Source organism: Myotis daubentonii, chromosome 18 (genome assembly GCF_963259705.1).
Source record: "Myotis daubentonii chromosome 18, mMyoDau2.1, whole genome shotgun sequence".
Taxonomy (NCBI): domain Eukaryota; kingdom Metazoa; phylum Chordata; class Mammalia; order Chiroptera; family Vespertilionidae; genus Myotis; species Myotis daubentonii.
The window spans coordinates 43,586,685-43,610,419 of NC_081857.1; the positions used below are offsets into that span (position 1 = coordinate 43,586,685).

At 56.3% G+C, this 23,735-nt stretch overlaps 3 protein-coding genes across 16 annotated transcripts in view; all 3 read left to right on the forward strand.

Moving 5' to 3' along the window:
* Window positions 1–10,734, forward strand: part of LOC132220813 (E3 ubiquitin-protein ligase TRIM11-like) — a 32,080-nt gene extending 21,346 nt beyond the window's left edge. Inside the window, 4 exon segments of the mRNA XM_059674441.1 lie at window positions 8,917–8,939; window positions 9,023–9,135; window positions 9,445–10,139; window positions 10,141–10,734. Of these exon segments, the coding sequence (XP_059530424.1) occupies window positions 8,917–8,939; window positions 9,023–9,135; window positions 9,445–10,139; window positions 10,141–10,446 (1,137 nt within the window). The 3' untranslated portion in view covers window positions 10,447–10,734.
* The window catches only part of LOC132220812 (E3 ubiquitin-protein ligase TRIM38-like), a 45,335-nt gene that overhangs the window by 8,926 nt on the left and 12,674 nt on the right, over window positions 1–23,735 (forward strand). For 2 of the 14 annotated variants that reach the window (XM_059674427.1, XM_059674425.1), the window contains exon 1: window positions 15,147–15,326. Coding sequence is in view for 10 of the 14 variants with exons in the window: in XM_059674433.1 (XP_059530416.1) it covers window positions 16,588–16,908; window positions 17,023–17,211; window positions 18,783–18,878 (606 nt within the window). In the remaining 4 variants the exon portion in view is untranslated. Of the gene's footprint in view, window positions 1–1,996; window positions 2,092–4,975; window positions 5,072–8,916; window positions 8,940–15,141; window positions 15,327–15,469; window positions 15,546–16,386; window positions 16,909–17,022; window positions 17,212–18,782; window positions 18,879–20,876; window positions 20,900–23,735 lie in introns of those variants that run through there. The other 12 variants (XM_059674422.1, XM_059674421.1, XM_059674440.1 and 9 more) reach the window with 11 other exon arrangements.
* Window positions 20,912–22,253, forward strand: LOC132220822 (polyadenylate-binding protein-interacting protein 1-like). The gene is given in 2 exon segments (XM_059674457.1): window positions 20,912–21,095; window positions 21,405–22,253. Coding segments are annotated over 2 exon segments (912 nt in total). The 5' UTR covers window positions 20,912–20,998; the 3' UTR covers window positions 22,220–22,253.

Below are 23,735 nucleotides of genomic sequence, written 5' to 3' on the forward strand. Positions count from 1 at the left end.
GGAGGGGCCGGGGGCCCTGTGGGGGGAGGGGCCGGGGAGCCCTGTGGGGGGAGGGGCCGGGGAGCCCTGTGGCGGGAGGGGTCGGGGGGCCCTGTGGGGCGAGGGGCGGGGGGGGGGGCCCTGTCGGGGGAGGAGCCGGGGAGCAGCCAGGAGGCTGTGGATTCACTGCTGGGCTCAGCCCTGGCACCTCCCTGTGGCCTGACCTTCCCAGCAGGTCACAGGGCTGAGCAGTGAGCCTGCCCGACCACCAGGGGGCACCCGCGAGGCAGAGAGGAGAAGCCTGGGGAGGAGCTGCCCCACAGGGAGCTGAAGGGGTCACAGCCTGGGGGGGGGGGGGGGTCGCTCAGGGACAGAGCCCGGCCTGTGGACCTCAGGGCCTCGGGTGTGATTCCCGGTCAAGGGCACGAACCTCGGTCAATGTCTCTCTCACATGGACCTTTCTCTCTCCCCCCCTCTTCTCCCTCCTTCTTTCCTCTCTCTCTAAAAAATCGATGGAAAAAACATCTTTGGGTGAGGATTGGAGAAAAAAGAGTAAGTCTAGGTGGGGCGGACAGTCCTTTTTAAAAAAAATATGTTTTTTTAAAATAATTTCAGAGAGGAAGGGAGAGAGAGAAACATCAATTTTGAGAGAGAATCATCCATTGGCTGACCCTGCACGGCACCTACTGGGGATCAAGCCCCCAAGCCGGGCCTGTGATCGGGAATGGAACTGTGAGCTCTTGGCTTGTAGGTAGGTGGACACTCAATTCCTGACACACGGGCTGGGCCCTGCAGTCCTTTTGCTCTAAGTGCCGCCCCCATGGTGGCTCCCGGCTCCCAGCTGGGTGCTGACTGGTGGTGGTGCTGACCAGTGTCTGACCCTGCAGAGCGACGCTGAGGGGGAGAATGAGGGCGGAGGTCACCAGCCCTTTCCACCGCCCCCTTCAGAGCAGTGATGAGAGCATAGGGACCTAAAAAATAGCAAAAAATAAAATAACATCCGCCCAGAAGATGAGGGTACCCAAGGTCGGTGGCCTTGGCAGATGGAGCTGTATTGGGGTCCAGCCCCAGCAGATCCAGGGGTCCCCAAAGGTGTGGACGGAGTCGGCGAAGAAGGAATGACATGGAGACAGCGTTCAGAGTTGATCAGCAGCCTTGCCAGGATCTCTAGCCACAATCTCCAGCCAAGGTCTGTTTAGGATCTCCAGCGAAGTTCTGGTTAGGATCTCCAGCCAGGTTCTGTGTCCATGTTCTCTTGCTAGGTTCTCTAGCCAGGTTCTCCAGGTTCTCCAGCCAGGTTCAGTTACCAGGTTCTAGTCAGGTTCTCTTGCCATGTTCTATTCAGGTTCTGTATCTAGGTTCTGTGTGTAGGTTCTGTATCTAAGTTCTGTCTCTAGGATCTTTTTTTTTTTTTTTTTAGGATCTTCATCTAAGTTGTGTCCTGTTGTCTTGTTACATCTGTATTTATACCAGTTGATTCCAATCCCATCACTCTCTATTCCAAAGGTTAGGGCGTTTCTTATCTCCATTCCAGGGAGTAAAGATTATGTAGTTTAAGCATGATTGTTCGTAGTTAAAGTGATTAATTACCCGCCTGGCACTTAGTTAAGAGGTTTTATTTCCTCCCTAACTTCAGGGGAAAATCCCTACCTGGGGAAACAACCTTTCTCGGAGAGGTGACCTTGGTTAAAACACATAGCGCCAAGAAGGTGAGCAAACATATTAAGAACAGTATGCCATATACACCAGGTCCCTTGAAACAGCAAGGATGGACCGGCTCCCGGCAGGGCTGCAGTCGGGCCTGTGGGCTGTGCCCCTCCCCGACCTGAGACACTCCTGCTGGCCCAGAGCCCAAGTCCCCTGAGGACTTGGCCCCTTTCCTGTGGCTGTAGAAGAAGGACTTCTTCCCACCTCTCCCCGCCCTGCCAGGCCCAGCCTAGCCACGTGGAAACCCTTAGGGGCATTTCCTGGTTTCCTCCCCAAACCCAGCAAGGCCCCGCCCCCACCACAGGCAGTTTCACTTCTACTTGAGTCCCGCCCAGGACCTGGGAAGTGGCTGCTCCAGGCGTCTCCCTGCAGCCCAGCCAGTGTGTGGCATCCTTGGTGGCCCAGGTACTGGGGAGGGTCCGGGCAGATCTCCCAGGGAGGGCGATGACACCCGGTGTGTGGACGGGAGGGGGTGCAGTGGGGGCCCCAAGGGCAGCAGGGAGGGGCGTGTGTCAGACACCAGGGCCTCTGGTCCCTGTCCCTCCAGGACCCTGCCCCCCAGCCCTTCTCCGAGGCCACTTTCGCTTCCACCAAACTCCAAGCTGATCCAACCTCAGGAGATCTGGGTGCGAGGCGGGGGGGGGGGGATTGGAGGCTGGGACAGGCCCCCGGGGCCCCTGGAGGGTAGGTCCTGTCCTGGGGACACAGCCCAGCCACAGAGGACCCGAGTGTGTCCCGGGAAATCACCCGCCCAGGAAGGGACTCTGAGCAGAAACTCTCTGTGGCTCCGGAGGCTGCCCTGGTTCTACAGGAAGAGGAGTTCAGTGGTCTCAGGGATTCCTGGTTGTGCTCCCTCCATTGTCAGGTCCCAGGAAGGTCGATCTGCCACCGGCCCGCCTCCCTCCGCTCCCAGGAGGGCAGGCCTGGCTCCCCAGGAGCTGCAGCCCCGGGCCAGGGTCCCAGGGTCCCTCCTTGGCTCTCTGGTTCCTGGGTCCTCCCTGGAGGACCTTGGGGTCTTGTCTCCCCATTTGCTCCCCCTCCCCTCGTCCCCCAGGGTTGCAGGTGCCTGGAACTTCTCCTGGGAGACAGTCCTGGCTGGAGGAGAGAGGTCACCTGACTGCGCCTCCAGGACCCGCCCCTCTGCCCAGCCCAGGCCTTTCCTTTATTTAAAAAAATGTTTGTATTGATTTCAGAGAGGAAGGGAGAGGGAGAGAGAGGAAGATTGATGATGTTTCTCCTGCACGCCCCACACTGGGGATCGAGCCTCTAAGCCAGGCATGTGCGCTGACCGGGAATGGAACATTGACCTCCTGGTTCAAAGGCGGACGCTAAACCACTGAGCCAGCCGGCCGGGAGCCTCTCAGGTGAGGGAGGCTGGAGGGACTCACTGGGTCTCAGGTGCCATGTTGACCTCGGGTTCATCCTGGTGGGTTTCCCTGGAGGAGATTTTTTCTATTGTTTCTTCCAGAGAAAGGAAGGGAGGGCAGCCGGAGGGGGGTGTGGGGGGAGAGAGAGAGAGAGAGAGAAAGACAGAGAGAGAGAGAGAGACCTCGGGATGGAACCCGGGACACGTCAGTGCGTAGTGGACTCTCTAACTGCTGAGCCCGCTGCCCAGCCTCTGTTCTCTGTGGGGGGCCGTCGGGGGAAAGGCTGGGGGTGCAGAGGCTCAGCTGGTCCACAGTCTCTGCTTCAATGGAATCTTCCTGATCCACCCCGTTCCTTAAGTTGCAAAGAAACGGCCCTGGAACCAGTTATTCCGATTATTCCTCATGTTCCTCAGGTGGGAGAGTCCCCCGGGCACACAATGGGTCCCTGGGGCATTCCGCCTCGCCCTCGCCCTCCCTGTGTCTGGGCTCCAACACCAGCTTCCCCCTGATGGATGGTCTCTTTTGGGGCTTCCTGCAGCCCCGGTGGCCATGAATCAATGGAAATGTGACCAGTCCTACCCGTGCGGCTCAGTGGAGAGAGCATTGGCCTGTGGACTGAAGGGTCCTGGGTTCGAATGCGCTCAAGGGCACGTACCTGGGCTGCGGGTTCCATCTCTGGCCCTGGTCGGAGTGCATGTGGGAGGCAGCCCATGGGTGTGTGTCTCCCTCTGTCTCCCCCCTCCCCACCGCTCTCTCTAAAAATCAATGGAAAAACATCCTCAGTGAGGCTGCATCTGCATGTTAAATTCTGTTTCTTTTTAGTGAATGGAATTGGGGTCCCCACCCTAGTCCACAGCACAGCTGCACTCTCTGCAGCGTCCACATTGCAGACCTTTCTTCCCTCCAGATAAGAAGACCTCAAGGCCCGTGGGGCCTGGCAGCCGGGCGCCCACAGGAAGAGCCGGGTGGGGGCGCCGCCTCCGCTGTGGAGCCTTTGGGTCCGGCATTGCAGCTTCCGGCACAGGCATGGCGTCGGCCGCCACCAGCAAGAAGATGCGGGAGGAGGTCACCTGCTCCATCTGCCTGCACCTGATGGCCGAGCCCATGAGCATCAGCTGCGGCCACAGCTACTGCCAGGCCTGCCTCCTGCGCTTCATGGGCCCGGCCTCCTCCCCACGGAGACCGCAACACAGGGAGACCTTCTCCTGCCCCCAGTGCCGGGCTCCCTTCCAGAGAGGCAGCCTGCGGCCCATCAAGCAGCTGGGCAGCCTCATCGCCGCCCTCCGGGAGCAGGAGCAGGAGCTGTCCTGCCAGGAGCACGGGGAGCGGCTGCACCTCTTCTGCGAGGACGAGGGCCAGCTCATCTGCTGGCGCTGCGAGCGTGACCCACGGCACAAGGGCCACAACATGGCACTCGTGGAGGACGCGAGCCCCGGCTACAGGGTGAGTGCCCCTTCTGCGCTCCAAGACCCCGATAATCAACCAGGAGGTCACGGTTGGATTTCTGGTCGGGGCACATGCCCAGGTTGTGGCTCCATCCCCAGTGTAGGGCGTGCAGGAGGCAGCTGATCCATGACTCTCTCTAATCATTGGTGTTTCTGTCTATCTCTTCCTCTCTGAAAGGAATAGAAATATATACATATTTTTACATGTAAAAAAATTAACGGTTTGTAGAAGTGCTGAGAAAAGAGAGGGCTCTCCTGTGAGAGGGCCGGTGGCAAACCCTCAGCCAGGGGGCGTGTAGGGAAAGGCAGGTGTCGCCGAGCCTTCCATCAGCTCAGTCGAGGTCCCCACACAGGCTGTCCTGGCCATTAGCCGAGAGGAGGGTCAGGGTGACAGGGACAGAGAGAGCCCTGAGGTTCTTCCCGTCAGAGGGAGAAGGGAGATGTGGTCAGCAAGGGTCACTCCATTTCTTCCTCCAGGAAAAGCTCCAGGAAGCGGTGAGGAAACTGAGGCAACTGGAAGAGGAATGCACGAACCAGAAAGCTTTCACGGCGACGCAGATAGCCCAGTGGGAGGTGAGAATGGGGCGCTCTTCCCTTGGCCGCTGGAGGGCACCCCCTGGGCTCAGGTGCAGTCCCACCCACTTGGGCCTGTGCAGGAGGTAACAGCCCATGTCTCTCTCACATTGACGTTCCTCTCTCTCTCCCCACCCTCCATCCCTGCCACTCCCCTCTCTCTAACAATCAATGGAGAGAATATCCTGGACTGAGGATTAACGACAACAACAGAAAAAGAACAGGGATTTCTTGGTGTCAAGCTCTGTCTGTCCTGGCGCTTAGGCGTAGGGTCTGATCAGGCCAAGCACAGTGATGGTGTCACTGAACCAGAGCAGCAGGTGGAGCCCCGAGAAGAAGCCATTGCCCTCCTTGTCCACATCGATGAGAACACATGCCCTCCCCACCTCCTTCCAGCAGGAAATGGCCAGGAGGCCAGTGCCTGTCGGAGTTGCAGAATCACATGCCTGTTTCCCGAGAGCCGTCCCCACTGGGTTTCCAACTTTCTTATTTTATTTTATATTTTATTTTATTTTATATTTGTATTTATGTCAGAGAAGAAGGGAGAGAGAGATAGAAACATCCAAGAGGAGACAGAATCATGGTCGGCTGTCTCCTGCACGCCCCCCACTGGGGATGGAGCCCGCTACCCAGGCCTGTGCCCTGACCGGGAATCCAATGTGACCTCCTGGGTCACAGGTGGACGCTCAACCACTGAGCCTCACCGGCCGGGCTGAGCGTCCTCTCTTGACTGTAGGAGAAGTTAGAGGCTCAGAGACAGAAAATCCGGGCGGAATTCCAGAACCTGCGCAGCTTCCTGAGGGAGGAGGAGAGGTCGTACCTGTGGAGACTGGAGAGCGAGAGAGAGCGCACTCTGCAGAGACTGAGGGACAGTGAGGCCGACCTGGACCAGCAGAGCCGCCAGCTCGAGAGCCACATCCGGGAGCTGGAGGAGCGATGCCAGGGCTCCGCCCAGAAGCTGCTGCACTGAGGCTGAGCCTGGGAGGAGCCAAGGGGGCGGGTTCTGAGCTGCTCTGGGGGGAGGTGGTGGTGGGAACAGAGGACCGCCTGCCTGTCTCAGTGGTGGCACATCAGTGTGGGGGAGTCAAAGGCAGAGGTCTCTTATTTTTATTTCTCATCATTTCTGAACATATTTTTTTTTAATTGATTTCAGAGAGGAAGGGAGAGGGAGAGAGAGAGATAGAAAAATCAATGATGAGAGAGAATTATTGATTGGGCCTGCAACCTGGACAAGTGCCCTGACAGGATCAAACCCTGACCTCCTGGTTCATAGGTTGATGCTCAAGCACTGAGCCACACCAGCTGGAGTAAGCCTATTCCTTTTAGAATATTGAACAGATAAAATCTACAAGATGGCTCCATGGTCTACAGGGCTCTATATATAAATCAGAAAATTGTGATTTGGCTCAAAAGTCCAGTGTGGCTCAGTGGATAGAGCATCAGCCTGAGGACCGAAGGGTACAGGGTTCCATTCTGGTCAAGGGCACGTACCTCGGTTGCAGGCTCCTCCCTGGCCCAGGTCCTTGTCAGGGCTCGTGCAGGAGGCAATCGGTGTGTTTCTCTCACATCGATGTTTCTCTCTGTCTCTCCCTCTCTTCCACTCTCTCTAAAAATCAACGGAAAATTATCCTCTGGTGAGGATCAAGAAGAACAAAATCCCCCTGCAGGTAGAGGGGTGGATTCCTTTGTGCGGAGCCAGCTCAACCAAGGGTTCGGTGAGCTTGAGAGGGGGCGGCGAAGGATGTAGAAAAGACAGACAGAGAGAATAACCTGGGTCTAGGTGGATCTCCCGTGCCTGGCTGAGGCCACAGAGAGAGATCCAGAGGCAAGCTGAGCCTTTATTCTATAGCCAGAGGTAAACAAGGTAGTGGTCACCATAGTTACACTGTTCTTGTGAGTTTCACTTGTTTTGGCAGCACTTGCTGCACTTCCCACAGCCCATTTGCTTCCCAGATAAGATCTAGGGAGGTCATAAGGTCAAGCCTAGTTATGCTAACAGGGCTGTGCCCTCTAAGCTGGGACTTGTTTGTGGCTTTGCCAGCAGATCAGTCTGAGGCTTAACCCTATAGACGCTCCTGGAACAGGCTCAGGGGATGGCTTCCGCTCCCACGTGCCTGTGTCCAGGGGCACAGGATCCTGAAGGTCAGGTGATGGCGGGGACCAGGTGGGCCGCCCCATGAGTGCTGGGTGAGCCTGGCCTGAATGGCCTCCTTCCAGCCTCAGGAAGGTGAACCTCCCCCTACCTCCCAGGTGCTGGCCCCAGGTCCGGCTGGTGGAACTGGAGGGCGCCCCTCAGGGTGACCATGTCTCATGGCTGCTCCGCCCCCTGGGTCACTGTGGCCGCCACCTCAGGGCCCAGTCTGGGCGCCGGGCACCCACCCACCGCCGAGAGGCTTTGTGACGTGTGGCCTCTGGCAGGTGTGCTCTGAGGGAGGTGAGGCCAGAGGGAGGATGGGGGTCTCCCTCAACCCCTAAGCAGCCGGGGGCTCCCCATTACCTCAGCAAGGAGGCGCCAGTCTCAGAGGCTGAGAGGTGTCCTGCTGTGCTGATCGTCCAGAGACCAGAGTGGGATCGTTGCCCGGGGTGTCCATCTGTTACCCGGAAACCCCCTGGTGGGCTCGGCTGCCTGTCGCTGTGTCCAGTCATGAATGCAGGGATGAGTCCCATAAGGCATTTGTTTACTGAGAAGGCGGCCCACCCAGCAGGCAGGGCGCTTACAAGCATGGAGCCCTGTCTCCCAGCAGGTGCAGGGGACTGGATTATAGAGGGGTGTGCCGTGCCAGCATGGCCATGGGTGAACCTGAGGGGCATGGTGAAGCATTAGAAAAGACAGGCAAGAGAATAAGGCTGGGGCTGGGTGGGAGGTTGCCCTCTGATTAGAGAGACAGTGCCATGGCCTGCAAGCCCAGTGTTTTGTTTTGTTTTTAGCTTGCTTTATTTATTTATTTATTTATTTTTACTATATTTTATTGATTTTCTACAGAGAGGAAGGGAGAAGGATAGAGAGTTAGAAACATCGATGAGAGAGAAACATTGATCAGTTGCCTCCTGCGCATCCCCCACTGGGGATGTTCCCGCAACCAAGGTACATGCCCTTGACCGGAATCGAACCTGGGACCCTTGAGTCCGCAGGCTGAAGCTCTATCCACTGAGCCAAACCGGTCAGGGCAAGCCGAGTGTTTATTTTACACTCAGAGCGCACAAAGCTAATCAAGGGAAGTGGTCCCCATAGTTACAATGTTCTCGTGAGTTTCACTGGTTTTGGCAGCACTTTCTGCACCTCCCACAGCCCATTAGCTGCCTAGGAAGGACCTAGGGATGGCTATAAGGTTCAGCTTCATTATGCTGAGAGGGCTGTACCACAGGTCGATCCGAGCTTAACCTTATGGCCACTCTCTACAAAGGGAAGGGGCTGGGTGCTGTGTGCAGCCCTGGGGGTCTCAGCGATCAGCTCTTGCCCTCAGTCCCCAGGCAATGAGATGCTGTTGGTCAGATGGAGCTTTGGCTCCTGGTGGGTGGGCCTGACCCTGCTCATGGGCTCTGCTCGCTGGGCTCACAGCTCAGTCACCCCCGCAGTCACTTCGCACAGGGCTTGGGAGGGAAACTTAATAAAACGTAACCCCTGTTCACATGTAAGAAACATACCCCTGTTCCCATAAGTGTGTGTGTCCTAAGATTTAAAAGAACAGGATTGCTTTTCAGAGTCATCCAGGTGCCCTACCGACCAGGGTGTAAGCCCCATCCCATCTGAACCCAAGGCCAGGCCTGCCCTGTGCCTCTGGGAGGGAGCAGCAGCCCCATCAGCATGGTGTTCCCACACTCACCTGTGCCTTTGTTTCCCGCAGGATGTGAAGGGCGCCCTGAGCAGGTGAGTGCTGAAGGAAGGACGAGGGGAGTGGGGTGCGGAGCCGTGGGGTGCCCCCTGAGCAGCTCTGGCCTCTGCTACCCCAGGAGCCAGGCTGTGCGGCTGGAGACGCCAGAGGCCCTGTCCTTGGAGATTGAGACTGAGTGCGAGGTCCTCGAGGTCTGCTTTGAGCTGAGGAACAGGTTGAAGATCCGTCAAGGTAGGTGAGGGCGATGCTAAGCGCCCAGGGGACCGAGATCAGTGCAACCTCCACCCCATGGGTATCGGGGACAAATGGGAGCGCTTCTACTTTATGGTCACAGCCCTGAGCTCCCATCGCTGGTCTGAAACAAGGCTCAGACTCCAGAGCACAGGCTGGTCTTCTCTAAAGACACTGTGTTGGGAGCAGAGCCCGCCTCCAGCCGCCCCTTCCCCTCCCTCCAAGGGGACATTCTTGAAACAAACGAGACCCCAGGACGCTGTCTGCCAGCGCCCTGAATTCTACCCTTGAGGTTCTTCTAATTTCCAGGTCCCTGCGAGGATGAGCTCCCTCTGTCCGTATTCGTTTGGGATTTCTTGGACCATCTGACAGAGCAGCCTGGCAGTTGTGAAACTGACATGGAGCAGTTTGCAGAGACCCTGAGTGGCCGGGTCACCACGGACGAGGCTTTGCAAGAACTGGTGGACCTCATCTATCAACAGGCCACGTCCGTGCCTAGGTTCCGCAGCGGGGGAGCTCGCCTGTGTGGTTACCTGTCCCGTCACCTGACCATTCGCTCACAGAGGGGCAGCTTCTACGATGTGCTCCTTCAAAGATGTCAGGCTGATTATGAGCCTAGAGGTCAAGCTGCCAAGGGGGATGAAGCAGCTCGGAAACGATTCCATGAGTTGGTGCTCTTTCTGGGAGAACTTTATCTTCCGCTGGAGATCGAAGGGGCACATGGACAGGCTCAAACAGAATTTCTCCGGGGGTTGTTGGATGCCCTCCTTTCTCACCCTGTGGACGATAACCTAATTTGTGCAGTAAAATTCCTGAAGCTGACAGGACCTGCCTTGGAAGATGCCTGGAAGGCACAAGGAAGGACGGACATGGACGAGGTTATCCAGACGATTGAGAATGTTGCCCTGGAAGCGCCCTGCAGTGTTGATGTGAGGCTGATGCTCTTGACGCTTATAAAGCTCCGGTCAAGTGACTGGGGGAGAGGCCCTGTCACCTCAGCATCCGAGAGAAGCAGCACCTGAGAATGATCCCGACTGTTTTGTGACGGAACCGCCATTGGGTCCAGCGGATGGTGCTCCTCTCCCTGCAGCTGATCCCGACGACCAGGATTCAATCAGGAGTGACCTGAGGGCGGGAGGAGGGGGGAGGGGGGAGGACGTATGTGATGCTTTCAACAATAAAGATTTATTAAAAACAAAAAAGAGCCGAAACCGGTTTGGCTCAGTGGATAGAGTGTCGGCCTGCGGACTGAAAGGTCCCAGGTTCGATTCTGGTCAAGGGCATGTACCTGGGTTGCGGGCACATCCCTAGTGTGGGGTGTGCAGGAATCAGCGGATTGATGATTCTCTTTCATCACCAATGTTTCTACATCTCTCTCCGTCTCCCTTCCTCTCTGAAGTCAATAAAAATGTATTTAAAAAAAATAAAAAGAAATTTAAAAAATAATAAAACTAAGTAAACATACGTTCAAAAAAACTGAACACATAGCCTATACATGTAGAATTATGTGTGTGCTAATATACATATGTACATTTATCTGTGGTGCATGTGTAGACATGTATGTATATGTAGTACATGTACAAACACACATATAGAAATGTGAGAGCGCAGGCCCACCCTCACCCACGGGCACACTCAGCACTGGGATCAGTTTCATACGTGGATTCATTTAAGAAGCGCCGGCAGGGAAGTGGAAGAAAATTGTGAGAGAGAATCACTGACCAGCTGCCTCCTGCAGGCCCCACAGTGGGGATTGAGCCTGCAACCCGGGCCTGTGCCTTGACCAGGAATCAAACCCAGACCTGGTTCCTAGGTCACTGCTCAACCACTGGACCACACCAGCTGGCTCCAGCTCACATCTCTCTGTCTACTTACTGCCTATTCTGGGTGTGCCAGCCGGCATGTCCATAGTCTGTTTTTTACCTTTAAAAATTCGTGCAATTTGTGCCTCTGACTGAGCTTGCTTAGGACAAATAAAAACAATTTGTTGCATCAAATTGCCAGAAGAAAGTGCTGTATGTAGCTGTGGCCTCGGCACACCACACCCTGTCTGTGCGTCCACATCCGTGTGCTGAGTCAGCGCGGGCACCACCGATAACGGTCACGCTCGGGCTGTCACATAAGCAGCCGGGTGACCTGGCCCTGCTGACCCCGCACCCAGGCCGCCCGCTGTTCCCTGGCCTGGGAGGGGGCTGTCACCTGGACCCCGGCAGCTGCCACCCCCATGGGCACGGGGTCACCAGGCGGCCTCGGGCCCTGGCTCCAGGGCGGGAAAGGGGACGTCTCACCCTCGGGTGAGCGGGGCTGGGTGAACCCATGTCATCTTCCCTGTCTGCCTTCTCTCCCGCCCCGTCTGCCAGGGACCCGCACCCAGAGCTCTCAGGGGCGAACCTTCACCTCATGGCGGGGACTGTGGCCTCAGGGTGAGGTCCAGGCCCTCTGCCCTGCAGTCCTGGCAAGAAGGCAGCAGAGTCAGCGGAGCCCCAGCTTCCCTCCTCCTCTCAGGGGTCCTCACAAGGGAGCCCAAGGCCTGGAAGGAGCTGGGGAGCCCTGTGGGGGAGGGGCTGGGGAGCCCTGTGGGGGGAGGGGCCGGGGAGCCCCGTGGGGGGAGGAGCCGGGGAGCAGCCAGGAGGCTGTGGATTCACTGCTGGGCTCAGCCCAGGGCACCTCCCTGTGGCCTGACCTTCCCAGCAGGTCACAGGGCTGAGCAGTGAGCCTGCCCGACCACCAGGGGGCACCCGCGAGGCAGAGAGGAGAAGCCTGGGGAGGAGCTGCCCCACAGGAAGCTGAAGGGGTCACACAGCCTGGTGGGGGGTGGGGGGTCGCTCAGGGACAGAGCCCGGCCTGTGGACCTCAGGGCCTCGGGTGTGATTCCCGGTCACGGGCACAAACCTCGGTCAATGTGTCTCTCTCATGGACGTTTCTCCCTCTCCCCCCTCTTCTCCCTCCTTCCCTCCACTCTCTCTAAAAAAATCTATGGAAAATCACCCGCAAGTGAGGATTGTAAAAAACAAAAGAGTAAGTCTAGGTTGGGCAGACAGTTCTTTTTTAAAAAATATGATTTTATTGATTTCAGGTTGGAAGGCGGAGAGAAACATCAATGATGAGAATCACGCATTGGCTGCCCCTGCAAGCTCTGAACTGGGGAATCAAGCCTACAACCCAGGAATGTGACCAGGAATGGAACTGTGAGCTCTTTGCTTGTGGGTAGGTCGATGCTCAGCCCCTGACACATGGACTAGGTCCTATGTGTTATGCCCAGATTTCAAGATCCCCAATAGACCACCAGGGATCCAGCCGAGTCAGATGCAAAAGCAGAGAGTCTTTTATTCAAACCCAGGCTTGGCTCCCCTACCCTCCTTACTGGCACAGCAGCAAGTGGTAGAGAGAGGGCTAGCCCGATGGGAAGAGGAGTTTTATAGGGGGGTGGAGTAAGGGAAGGAGAGGGGACTCTGGGCCCTGCCGATTGGCCAGGCGCAAATCTGTGCCTTGTTACACAGTATGTGGTCATATCTATGGCGAGCACCTCCCTTGATTGTCATTGGTTAGTTTAAAGAAATCCTGGGTGTGGCTAGTGTTAGGTTTAATGTAAGGTTTAATCTGAGATGTGAGATTTAATCTGACCAAAGCCAATAAGTTGACCAAGACAAGCAGGGTAAGAGTGAAATATCGCGTTTATTGGAAGCTCTCGGGTGAGGTCCCACGGTCTGGAGGTGCAGGCCGGGGGAGTCACACCCGCCTATGCCTGGCAGAGATTTTTTATGCTGCTGTTGGACCAATCAGGTGTATCTGAGGTAGCTTGTGGCGGGTGATTGATGAGCGGGAAGTTGGTGCAGCTGCACCCTGGCTATCTTGAGAAGTCTCCGGTGGTTATTTATTGGCCATCAGCACAACAGGATGCTCTGGTGGGTCCCAGGATGGCAGCTGTTGTCCAGCAGGATCTGGCTCAGCAGTTCTGGGTTGTTTTGTCCAACTCAGCGGGTGGGACCAGGAAAGACCCTATTTTCCCAGCCCCAGACCTTACAGCTAGCAGAGGCTTGGGCTTCCGGGAAGAACCCTGGCCGAGCACATGGCTGCCCAAAGATGGAGGATACGGGGCAAGATGGAGGGCGTAGCCTTCGCCCTTTCATTCCCCCCTTTGTCTTGGAACTTCCGGCTTGTTAACGTAAAAAAAACCATTGAAACCTGTAAAGAACTTTTGTGAGTTTGTTTGAGCCAAACTGTCGACATATGCGGGGAAGCAGAACCTCAACGAATTGAGATAGTGCTACGGAGAATGGCAGGGTTACATCCGTATTTATACATGAAATCCATTGGTGACAGATTTAAGGAGGTGGGATTAAGCGAATCGGGGAAACCTCTGTGATAGGATAAAAAGTAAAATGATGGACACATACTTAGGTGGGTGCAGGATCAATTAACATGATAATGAAGGAATTTGTGGCATCTGTCCTGGTGCCCAGAACATTTGGTTGTGCCCCAGGGGCTCCAGAAAAAGGGAAGTTACAAGTTACCCAGACACTTCAAAGGAATGTTATCTTAGAGGCAAAAAGGCAAATGGGCTCAGTAAGGACCAAAGTTGATCTTGTCAGTGAAGATACTGGCTTAGGACATAACTGCCCACCATAAGTGCTTTTAGTTGAAGTTTAATTTCAGACCATCCTTTGTGGTTATTTTAGGTCTCTGAGTCTGCTAGGCTGCCACGCAGGCCTCCCTGAGCTGGTCAGGTCAGCGTGTGGCCCCTTCCGTCCACACGCTCAATCATGAGATGGACTGTATTTCTATTTCACCGTTGCTAGAGGCCCGTACTAGGCACACAGAACTATCAACTGAACTATCCCTATAAACTTAACAAATGGTCCGGTGGAAGGGAAAGAAACCATTTTAGCTTTAACAACTTGTATTGAAATAGGATTTTTCTTCTTAAAATTCCTTCATGGCTATTAAAAAGCCCTCGCCCTTTCACTATGTAGCTGATCAAACGGAATGAAGTTAACTAGAAGAGGACATTCTGCCAAGAAAAGACAGGAGCCTGCAAGCAGGACTTATTGTTTAGAGCAGCCCTGGGCAAACTACGGCCGGTTTGAAATGAATAAAACTAAAAAAAAAAAAAGACCGTACCCTTTTATGTAATGATGTTTACTTTGAATTTACATTAGTTCACACAAACACTCCATCCATGCTTTTGTTCCGGCCCTCCGGTCCAGTTTAAGAACCCACTGTGGCCCTTGAGTCAAAAAGTTTGCCCACCCCTGGTTTAGAGGCAGAACTTTCCTTGAGGTGATAAATAGTCCAGGAGGGCGTGGAACGTTCAAGGGAGGGTGCACTGCTGCAGGTGGAAAGAGTCGCTGTATAACAGAGGAAATGAATCGTGTCATGTATAACTTAGCTCAGATGATCTCATCAGCATGCCTGTTAATCATTGTCACTTGCTGTACTCCATTGTTATTTGCTGGACTCCCCAAATAAAAGCCATGAGAGCTTTGGGGGCTTTGCTATTCGCCTGAGCGAGCGGTACCCCTCTGCTTCTCTAAACTCAATCCTGCACGCCACGCTCATCTCAGCGTCACCGTTCACAAAGAACATCAACAGTCCGACAGTCCTTTTGCTCTCAGTGCCGCCCCCTCTGTGGCTGGGGCCTCCCGTGGCTCCCGGCTCCCAGCTGGGTGCTGACTGGTGGTGATGCTGACAGTGTCTGACCCTGCAGAGCGACGCTGAGGGGGAGAATGAGGGCGGAGGTCACCAGCCCTTTCCACCGCCCCCTTCAGAGCAGTGATGAGAGCATAGGGACCTAAAAAATAGCAAAAAATACAATAACATCCACCCAGAAGCTGAAGGTCCCCGAGGGGGTTGGTCGGTGGCCACGGCAGGAAGAGCTGTAGTCAGGCCTGTGGGCTGAGCCCCTCCCCGACCTCAGACGCTCCTGCTGGCCCAGAGCCCAGGTCCTGATGAGAAATTGTCCCCTTTCCTCTTGGCTGTAGAACTTCCTCTCACCTCTCCCCGCCCTGCCAGGCCCAGACCAGCCAAGTGCAAACCCTTAGGGCCATTTCCTGGTTTCCTCCCGAAACCCAGCAGCGCCCCGCCCCCCACAGCAGGCAGTTTCATTTCTACTTGAGTCCCGCCCAGGACTTGGGAAGTGGCTGCTCCAGGCGACTCCCTCCAGCGAGTGTGTGGTGTTGGTGGTGGCCCAGGTACTGGGGAGGGTCTGGGCGGGTCTCCCAGGGAGGGTCCTTACACCTGGTGTGTGGACCGAAGGGGGTGCGGTGGGGGACCCGGGCAGTAAGGAGGGGCGTGTTTCAGACATCAGGGCCTCTGGTCCCTGTCCCTCCAGTCTCCTGCCCCCCAGCCCTTCTCCGAGGCCACTTTCGCTTCCACCAAACTCCAAGCTGATCCAACCTCAGGAGATCTGGGTGCGAGGCGGGGGGAGTGGAGGCCGGGACAGGCCCTCAGGGCCCCTGGAGGGCAGGTCCTGTCCTGGGGACACAGCCCAGCCACAGAGGACCCCAGTGTGTCCCCGGGAAATCACCCGCCCAGGAAGGGACTCTGAGCAGAAACTCTCTGTGGCTCCGGGGGCTGCCCTGGCTCTAGAGGAAGAGGAGTTCAGTGGTCTCAGGGATTCCTGGTTGTGCTCCCTCCATTGTCAGGTCCCAGGAAGGTTGATCTGCAACCGGCCCGCCTCCCTCCGCTCCCAGGAGGGCAGGCCTGGCTCCCCAGGAGCTGCAGCCCCGGGCCAGGTCCCAGGGTCCCTCCTTGGCTCTCTGGTTCCTGGGTCCTCTGGGAGGACCTTGGGGTCTTTTCTCCCCGTTGCTCCCCCTCCCCTTGTCCCCCAGGGTTGCAGGTGCCTGGAACTTCTCCTGGGAGACAGTCCTGGCTGGAGGAGAGAGGTCACCTGACTGGGCCTCCACGACCCGCCCCTCTGCCCAGCCCAGCCTGTCCTTTATTTAAAAAAATGTTTGTATTGCCCTGACCGGTTTGGCTCAGTGGATAGAGCGTCAGTCTCCGGACTCAAGGGTCCCAGGTTGGATTCCGGTCAAGGGCATGTACCTTGGTTGCAGGCACATCCCTAGTGGGGGGAGTGCAGGAGGCAGCTGATCGATTTTTCTCTCTCATCGATGTTTCTAACTCTCTATCCCTCTCCCTTCCTCTCTGTAAAAAATCAATAAAATATATATTTAAAAAATAAAATAAAAATCAATGGAAAAACATCCTCAGTGCGGCTACATCTGCATGTTAAATTCTGTTTCATTTTAGTGAATGGAATTGGGGTCCCCACCCTAGTCCACAGCACAGCTGCACTCTCTGCAGCGTCCACATCCCAGACCTTTCTTCCCTCCAGATAAGACCTCCAGGCCCGTGGGGCCTGGCAGCCGGGCGCCCACTGGAAGCCGGGGTGGGTGCGCCGCCTGGGCTGTGGGAGACTCTGGGCCCGGCATTGCAGCTTCCGGCAGAGGCATGGCGTCGGCCTCCGCCAGCAAGAAGATGCGGGAGGAGGTCACCTGCTCCATCTGCCTGAACCTGATGGCCGAGCCTGTGAGCATCAGCTGTGGCCACAGCTACTGCCAGGCCTGCCTCCTGGACTTCATGGGCCCGTCCCTCTCCTCGCCCCGGTACCAGCAGAACACCTACTCCTCGTCCCGGTACCAGCAGAACACCTACTCCCCACGGAGCCAGCAGGACACGCAGACCTTCTCCTGCCCCCAGTGCGGGACTCCCTTCCAAAGAGACAGCCTGCGGCCCAACAGGCAGCTGGGCAGCCTCATCGCCGCGCTCCGGGTGCTTGAGCAGCAGCAGCAGAAGCTGGAGCAGCAGGAGCGGGAGCAGCAGCAGAAGCTGGAGCAGCTGGAGCGGGAGCAGCAGCAGAAGCTGGAGCAGCTGGAGCGGGAGCAGCAGCAGAAGCTGGAGCAGCTGGAGCGGGAGCAGCAGCAGCAGCTGGAGCTGTCCTGCCAGGAGCACGGGGAGCGGCTGCACCTCTTCTGCGAGGACGAGGGCCAGCTCATCTGCTGGCGCTGCGAGCGTGAGGGGCGGCACAAGGGCCACAACACGGCGCTCATGGAGGACGTGAGCCCAGGCTACAGGGTGAGTGCCCCGTCTTGCGCCCCCAAACCCCTCGTGCGCCCCAGACCCTCCTCATTGAGCCCAGTGGCCCCTTGTGCACCCCGAGACCCCCATTATCCAGCCAAGAGCCCAAGGTTGGGACCCTGGATGCTAGCTTCCCTCCTGTGGTTCTTTTCTTCTAGCGGAGAGTTAAGCGGGGAGGGAGGTAGGGGTGGAGGCCTGGAGCGGAGGGAAGGTTGAGGGTGGGTCCTCCCCTTGTCAAGTCCTGGCTGTCCAGCCCCACCTTCCCCGGACGGTCAGACTCATCCAGGTCCTGCCTGTGTGATGAACTGGTCCCAGCTCCAGCGCCCTGGTGCTCCAACCCACACATGCGTGGTGTGTTGTTTTGTTTGATAATCCTCACCTGAGGATATTTTTCCATTGATTTTTAGAGAGAGTGGAACAGAGGGGGAGAGAGAGAGAACATTGATCTGAGAGAGACATGGATTGGTTGCCTCCTGCAGGCACCGCAACCAGGGCCAGAAACGGCAGCCGAGGTTCATGCCCTTGACTGGCATTGAACCCAGGACCCTTCAGTCCATGGGCTGAGGCTCTGAGCCAGACCAGCCAGGGCTGCACCTGCACGTTTTCTCTCCTCTCGGGTGCATGTGATGAGATGGCGCCGTGTGCAGGGGCGCGTGCGGGAGTGAAAGCAGAGGGACCAGGAGCCACCTCGTGGGCAGCCTGCCGTCCAGTAGGGAAGATGCACCAGCGGAAGGACTGCCCGGCCTCCATGGCCTGGGGGGTGGGAAGGGGACCCCGGGTGCGGGTGGTCCCGGGGAGCCTCCCAGAGGTGAGTCCTGACGGAGCCTAAACACTAACCATGTGGCCTGGCCAGCGTGGCTCAGTGGTTGAGCATCAACCTAGGAGCCAGGAGGTCACGGTTGGATTCCTGGTCGGGGCACATGCCTGGGTTTCGGACTCCATCCCCAGTGTGGGGTGTGCAGGAGGCAGCTGACCCATGATTCTCTCTCATCATTGGTGTTTCTGTCTCTCTCTTCCTCTCTGAAAGGAATAGAAATATATACATATTTTTACATATCAAACAATTAACGGTTGCCCTAGCTGGTTTGGCTCAGTGGCTAGAGCGTCGGCCTGTGGACTCAAGGGTCCCAGGTTCGATTCTGGTCAAGGGCATGTACTTTGGTTGCGGGCACATCCCCAGTAGGGAGTGTGCAGAAGGCAGCTGATCGATGTTTCTCTTTCATCGATGTTTCTAACTCTCTATCCCTCTCCCTACCTCTCTGTGGGGAATCAATAAAATATATATATTTTTAAAAATTAACAGTTTGTAGGAGTGCTGAGAAAAGAGAGGGCTCTCCTGTGAGAGGGCCGGTGGCAAACGCTCAGCCAGGGGGCGTGTAGGGAAAGACAGGTGTCGCCGAGCCTTCCATCAGCTCAGTCGAGGTCCCCCACAGGCTGTCCTGGCCATTAGCCGAGAGGAGGGTCAGGGTGACAGGGACAGAGAGAGCCCCAGGCCCTGACATCCAGGTTCTTCCCGTCAGGGAGAAGGGAGATGTGGTCAGCAAGGGTCACTCCATTTCTTCCTCCAGGAAAAGCTCCAGGAAGCGGTGAGGAAACTGAGGCAACTGGAAGAGGAATGCACGAACCAGAAAGCTTTCACGGCGAAGCAGATGGCCCAGTGGAAGGTGAGAATGGGGGGCTCTCGCCTTGGCCGCTGGAGGGCACCCCCCTGGGCTCAGGTGCAGTCCCCACCCAGATGGGTGTGTGCAGGAAGCAACAGTCCATGTCTCTCTCACATTGATGTTCCTCTCTCTCCCCACCCTCCCTCCCTGCCACTCCCCTCTCTCTAACAATCAATGGAGAGAATATCCTGGACTGAGGATTAACGACAACAGAAAAAGAACAGGGCCGAACTGGTTTGCCTCAGTGGATAGAGCGTCGGCCTGTGGACTGAGGAGTCCCAGGTTCAATTCCGGTCAAGGGCACGTACCTCCTCCCTGGCCCAGGTCCTTGTCAGGGCTCGTGCAGGAGGCAATCGGTGTGTTTCTCTCACATCGATGTTTCTCTCTGTCTCTCCCTCTCTTCCACTCTCTCTAAAAATCAACGGAAAATTATCCTCTGGTGAGGATCAAGAACAAATCCCCCTGCAGGTAGAGGGGTGGGTTCCTTTGTGCGGAGCCAGCTCAACCAAGGGTTCGGTGAGCTTGAGAGGGGGCGGCGAAGGATGTAGAAAAGACAGACAGAGAGAATAAGCTGGTCTAGGTGGACCTCCTGTGCCTGGCTGAGGCCACAGAGAGAGATCCAGAGGCAAGCTGAGCCTTTATTCTATAGCCAGAGGTAAACAAGGTAGTGGTCACCATAGTTACACTGTTCTTGTGAGTTTCACTTGTTTTGGCAGCACTTGCTGCACTTCCCACAGCCCATTTGCTTCCCAGATAAGATCTAGGGAGGTCATAAGGTCAAGCCTAGTTATGCTAACAGGGCTGTGCCCTCTAAGCTGGGACTTGTTTGTGGCTTTGCCAACAGGTCAGTCTGAGGCTTAACCCTATAGACGCTCCCGGAACAGGCTCAGGGGATGGCTTCCGCTCCCACGTGCCTGTGTCCAGGGGCACAGGATCCTGAAGGTCAGGTGATGGCGGGGACCAGGTGGGCCGCCCCATGAGTGATGGGTGAGCCTGGCCTGAATGGCCTCCTTCCAGCCTCAGGAAGGTGGACCTCCCCCCACCTCCCAGCTGTGGGTCCCAGGTCCGGCTGGTGGAAGTGGAGGGCGCCCCTCAGGGTGACCATGTCTCATGGCTGCTCCGCCCCCCCCGGGTCACTGTGGCCGCCACCTCAGGGCCCAGTCTGGGCGCCGGGCACCCACCCACCGCCGAGAGGCTTTGTGACAGGGGGCCTCTGGCTGGTGCCCTCTGAGGGAGGTGAGGCCAGAGGGAGCGTGTGGGGCTCCCCACCCGCCTAAGCAGCTGCCGGGTCCCCAGAACCTCAGCAAGGAGGCGCCAGGTCAGAGGCTGAGAGGTGTCCTGCTGTGCTGATCGTCCAGAGACCAGAGTGGGGATTGTTGCCCGGGGTGTCCATCTGTTACCCGGAAACCCCGGGGTGGGCTCAGCTGCCTGTGGCTGTGTCCAGTCACAAAGGCAGGGATGAGTCCCATAAGGCATTTGTTTACTGAGAAGGCGGCCCACCCAGTAGGCAGGGCGCTTACAAGCATGGAGCCCTGTTTCCCAGCAGGTGCAGGGACAGGACTACAAAGGGGAAGGGGCTGGGTGCTGTGTGCAGCCCTGGGGGTCTCAGCCGTCAGCTCTTGTCCTCAGTCCCCAGGCGATGAGATGCTGTTGGTCAGATGGTGTTTTGGCTCCTGGTGGGTGGGCCTGACCCTGCTCATGGGTTCTGCTCGCTGGGCTCACAGCTCAGTCACCCCCCCAGTCACTTCGCATAGGGCTTGGAACGAAAACTTAGCCCCTGTTCACATGTAAGAAACGCACCCTCTGTTCCCATAAGTGTGTGTGTCCTAAGATTTAAAAGAACAGGATTGCTTTTCAGAGTCATCCAGGTGCCCTACCGACCAGGGTGTAAGCCCCATCCCATCCGAACCCAAGGCCGGGCCTGCCCTGTGCCTCTGGGAGGGAGCAGCAGCCCCATCAGCATGGTGTTCCCACACTCACCTGTGCCTTTGTTTCCCGCAGGACGTGGAGGGCGCCCTGAGCAGGTGAGTGCTGAAGAATGGAAGAGGGGAGTGGGGTGCGGAGCCGCGGGGTGCCCCCTGAGCAGCTCTGGCCTCTGCTCCCCCAGGAGCCAGGCTGTGCGGATGGAGACGCCAGAGGCCCTGTCTTTGGAGATTGAGACTGAGTGCCAGGTCCTCGAGGTCTGCTTTGAGCTGAGGAACAGGTTGAAGATCCGTCAAGGTAGGTGAGGGCGATGCTAAGCGCCCAGGGGACCGAGATCAGTGCAACCTCCACCCCATGGGTATCGGGGACAAATGGGAGCGCTTCTACTTTATGGTCACAGCCCTGAGCTCCCATCGCTGGTCTGAAACAAGGCTCAGACTCCAGAGCACAGGCTGGTCTTCTCTAAAGACACTGTGTTGGGAGCAGAGCCCGCCTCCAGCCGCCCCTTCCCCTCCCTCCAAGGGGACATTCTTGAAACAAACGAGACCCCAGGACGCTGTCTGCCAGCGCCCTGAATTCTACCCTTGAGGTTCTTCTAATTTCCAGGTCCCTGCGAGGATGAGCTCCCTCTGTCTGTATTTGTTTGGGATTTCTTGGACCATCTGACAGAGCAGCCTGGCAGTTGTGAAACTGACATGGAGCAGTTTGCAGAGACCCTGAGTGGCCGGGTCACCACGGACGAGGCTTTGCAAGAACTGGTGGACCTCATCTATCAACAGGCCACGTCCGTGCCTAGGTTCCGCAGCGGGGGAGCTCGCCTGTGTGGTTACCTGTCCCGTCACCTGACCATTCGCTCACAGAGGGGCAGCTTCTACGATGTGCTCCTTCAAAGATGTCAGGCTGATTATGAGCCTAGAGGTCAAGCTGCCAAGGGGGATGAAGCAGCTCGGAAACGATTCCACGGGTTCGTGCTCTTTATGGGAGAACTTTATCTTCCGCTGGAGATCGAAGGGGCACATGGACAGGCTCAAACAGAATTTCTCCGGGGGTTGTTGGATGCCCTCCTTTCTCACCCTGTGGACGATAACCTAATTTGTGCAGTAAAATTCCTGAAGCTGACAGGGCCCGCCTTGGAAGATGCCTGGAAGGGAAAGGGAAGGACGGACATGGACGAGGTTATCCAGACGATTGAGAATGTTGCCCTGGAAGCGCCCTGCAGTGTTGATGTGAGGCTGATGCTCTTGAAGCTTATAAAGCTCCGGTCAAGTGACTGGGGGAGAGTCCCTGTCACCTCAGCATCCGAGAGAAGCAGCACCTGAGAATGATCCCGACTGTTTGTGACGGAACCGCCATTGGGTCCAGCGGATGGTGCTCCTCTCCCTGCAGCTGATCCCGGTGACCAGGATTCATCTCAGGAGTGACCTGAGGGCGGGAGGGGTGGGGGGGAGGGGAGGACACATGTGATACTTTCAACAATAAAGATTTATTAAAAACAAAAAAGAGTGAATTGAAAGAGAAGACTCTTTCCAGATTGTGAAGAAAATGGAGCAGGTGTGTCCGGGGTGGTGACCGTACTTGGATGATATTGACGATGAGGTGGACCCAGAAGCTTATGCACAGTTTTGTTTGGAACCAGAGCGTCAGCAGAAGCCGTCGGGTTAAACATCCCCGGGTCAGAGTGAGGAAGCCGTGCAGGTGATGGTGGGAACCGGACGCAGGAAACCTGTCACACTTGTTCCCTATGGAGGACGCAGAGAGATGTCACTAATGTCCGCACCTTCAGTCGTGTGTGACACGCTCTGCCACAATAGCCTCTATTCGCTAGAACTTAAAAAATAAACTAAAATAAAGTAAACTGTTTCCCTGCCTGGTTTGGCTCTGTGGAGAGAGGGTCGGCTTGTGGACGGAAGGTCCCAGGTTCCATTCCAAGGGCAGGTCCCTCTACCAATCGGTGTGTGTGTCTCTCTGTCTCTCCCCCTCCCTCCCACTCTCTAAAAAATCATTGGAAGCCAGGCCGGTGTGACTCAGTGGTTGAGCATCGACCTATGAACCAGGAGGTCGGGGTTCGATTCCAGGTCAGGGCACAGGCCCGGATTGCGGGCTCCATCCCCAGTGTAGGGCCCTGCAGGAGGCAGCTGATCAATGATTCTCTCTCATCATTAATGTTTATCTCTTTCTCTCCCTCTCCCTTCCTCTCTGAAGTCAATAAAAAATATATTTTAAAAAATAAACAAGATTTTAAAAAAATTATAAAACTAAACAAAAAGATAAATAAAAACCCCGGCACGTATAGCCTTTACATGTGAATATACACATGTGCATTTTTCTATGGTGCCTGTGTAGACATGTATGTATTTGTATGTATATGTACAGACACACACAGACACATAGAAATGTGAGAGCCCAGGCCCACCCTCACCCGCGGGCACACTCGGCACTGGGATCAGTTTCATACGTAGATTCATTTAAGAAGCGCCGTCAGGGAAGTGGAAGAAAATTGTGAGGGAGAATCACTGACCAGCTGCCTCCTGCAGGCCCCACCCTGGGGGCCAAGCCCGCAATCCAGGCCTGTGCCCTGACCAGGAATCGAACCCTGACCTGAATCAAACCCTGACCTCCTGATTCATAGGTCAGTGCTCAACCACTGAGCCACACCAGCTGGCTCCCAGCTCACATCTCTGTCTGCCTCCTCACTGCCTATTCTGGGTGTGCCAGCCGGCATGTCCACACTCTCTGTTTTTTACCTTTAAAAATTCGTGCAATTTGTGCCTCTGACTGAGTTTGCTTAGGACGAATAAGAACAATTTGTTGCATCAAATTGCCAGAAGAAAGTGCTGTATGTAGGTGCGGCCTCGGCACACGGCACCCTGTCTGTGCGTCCACATCCGTGTGCTGAGTCAGCGCGGGCCCCGCCGATAACGGTCACGCTCGGGGCTG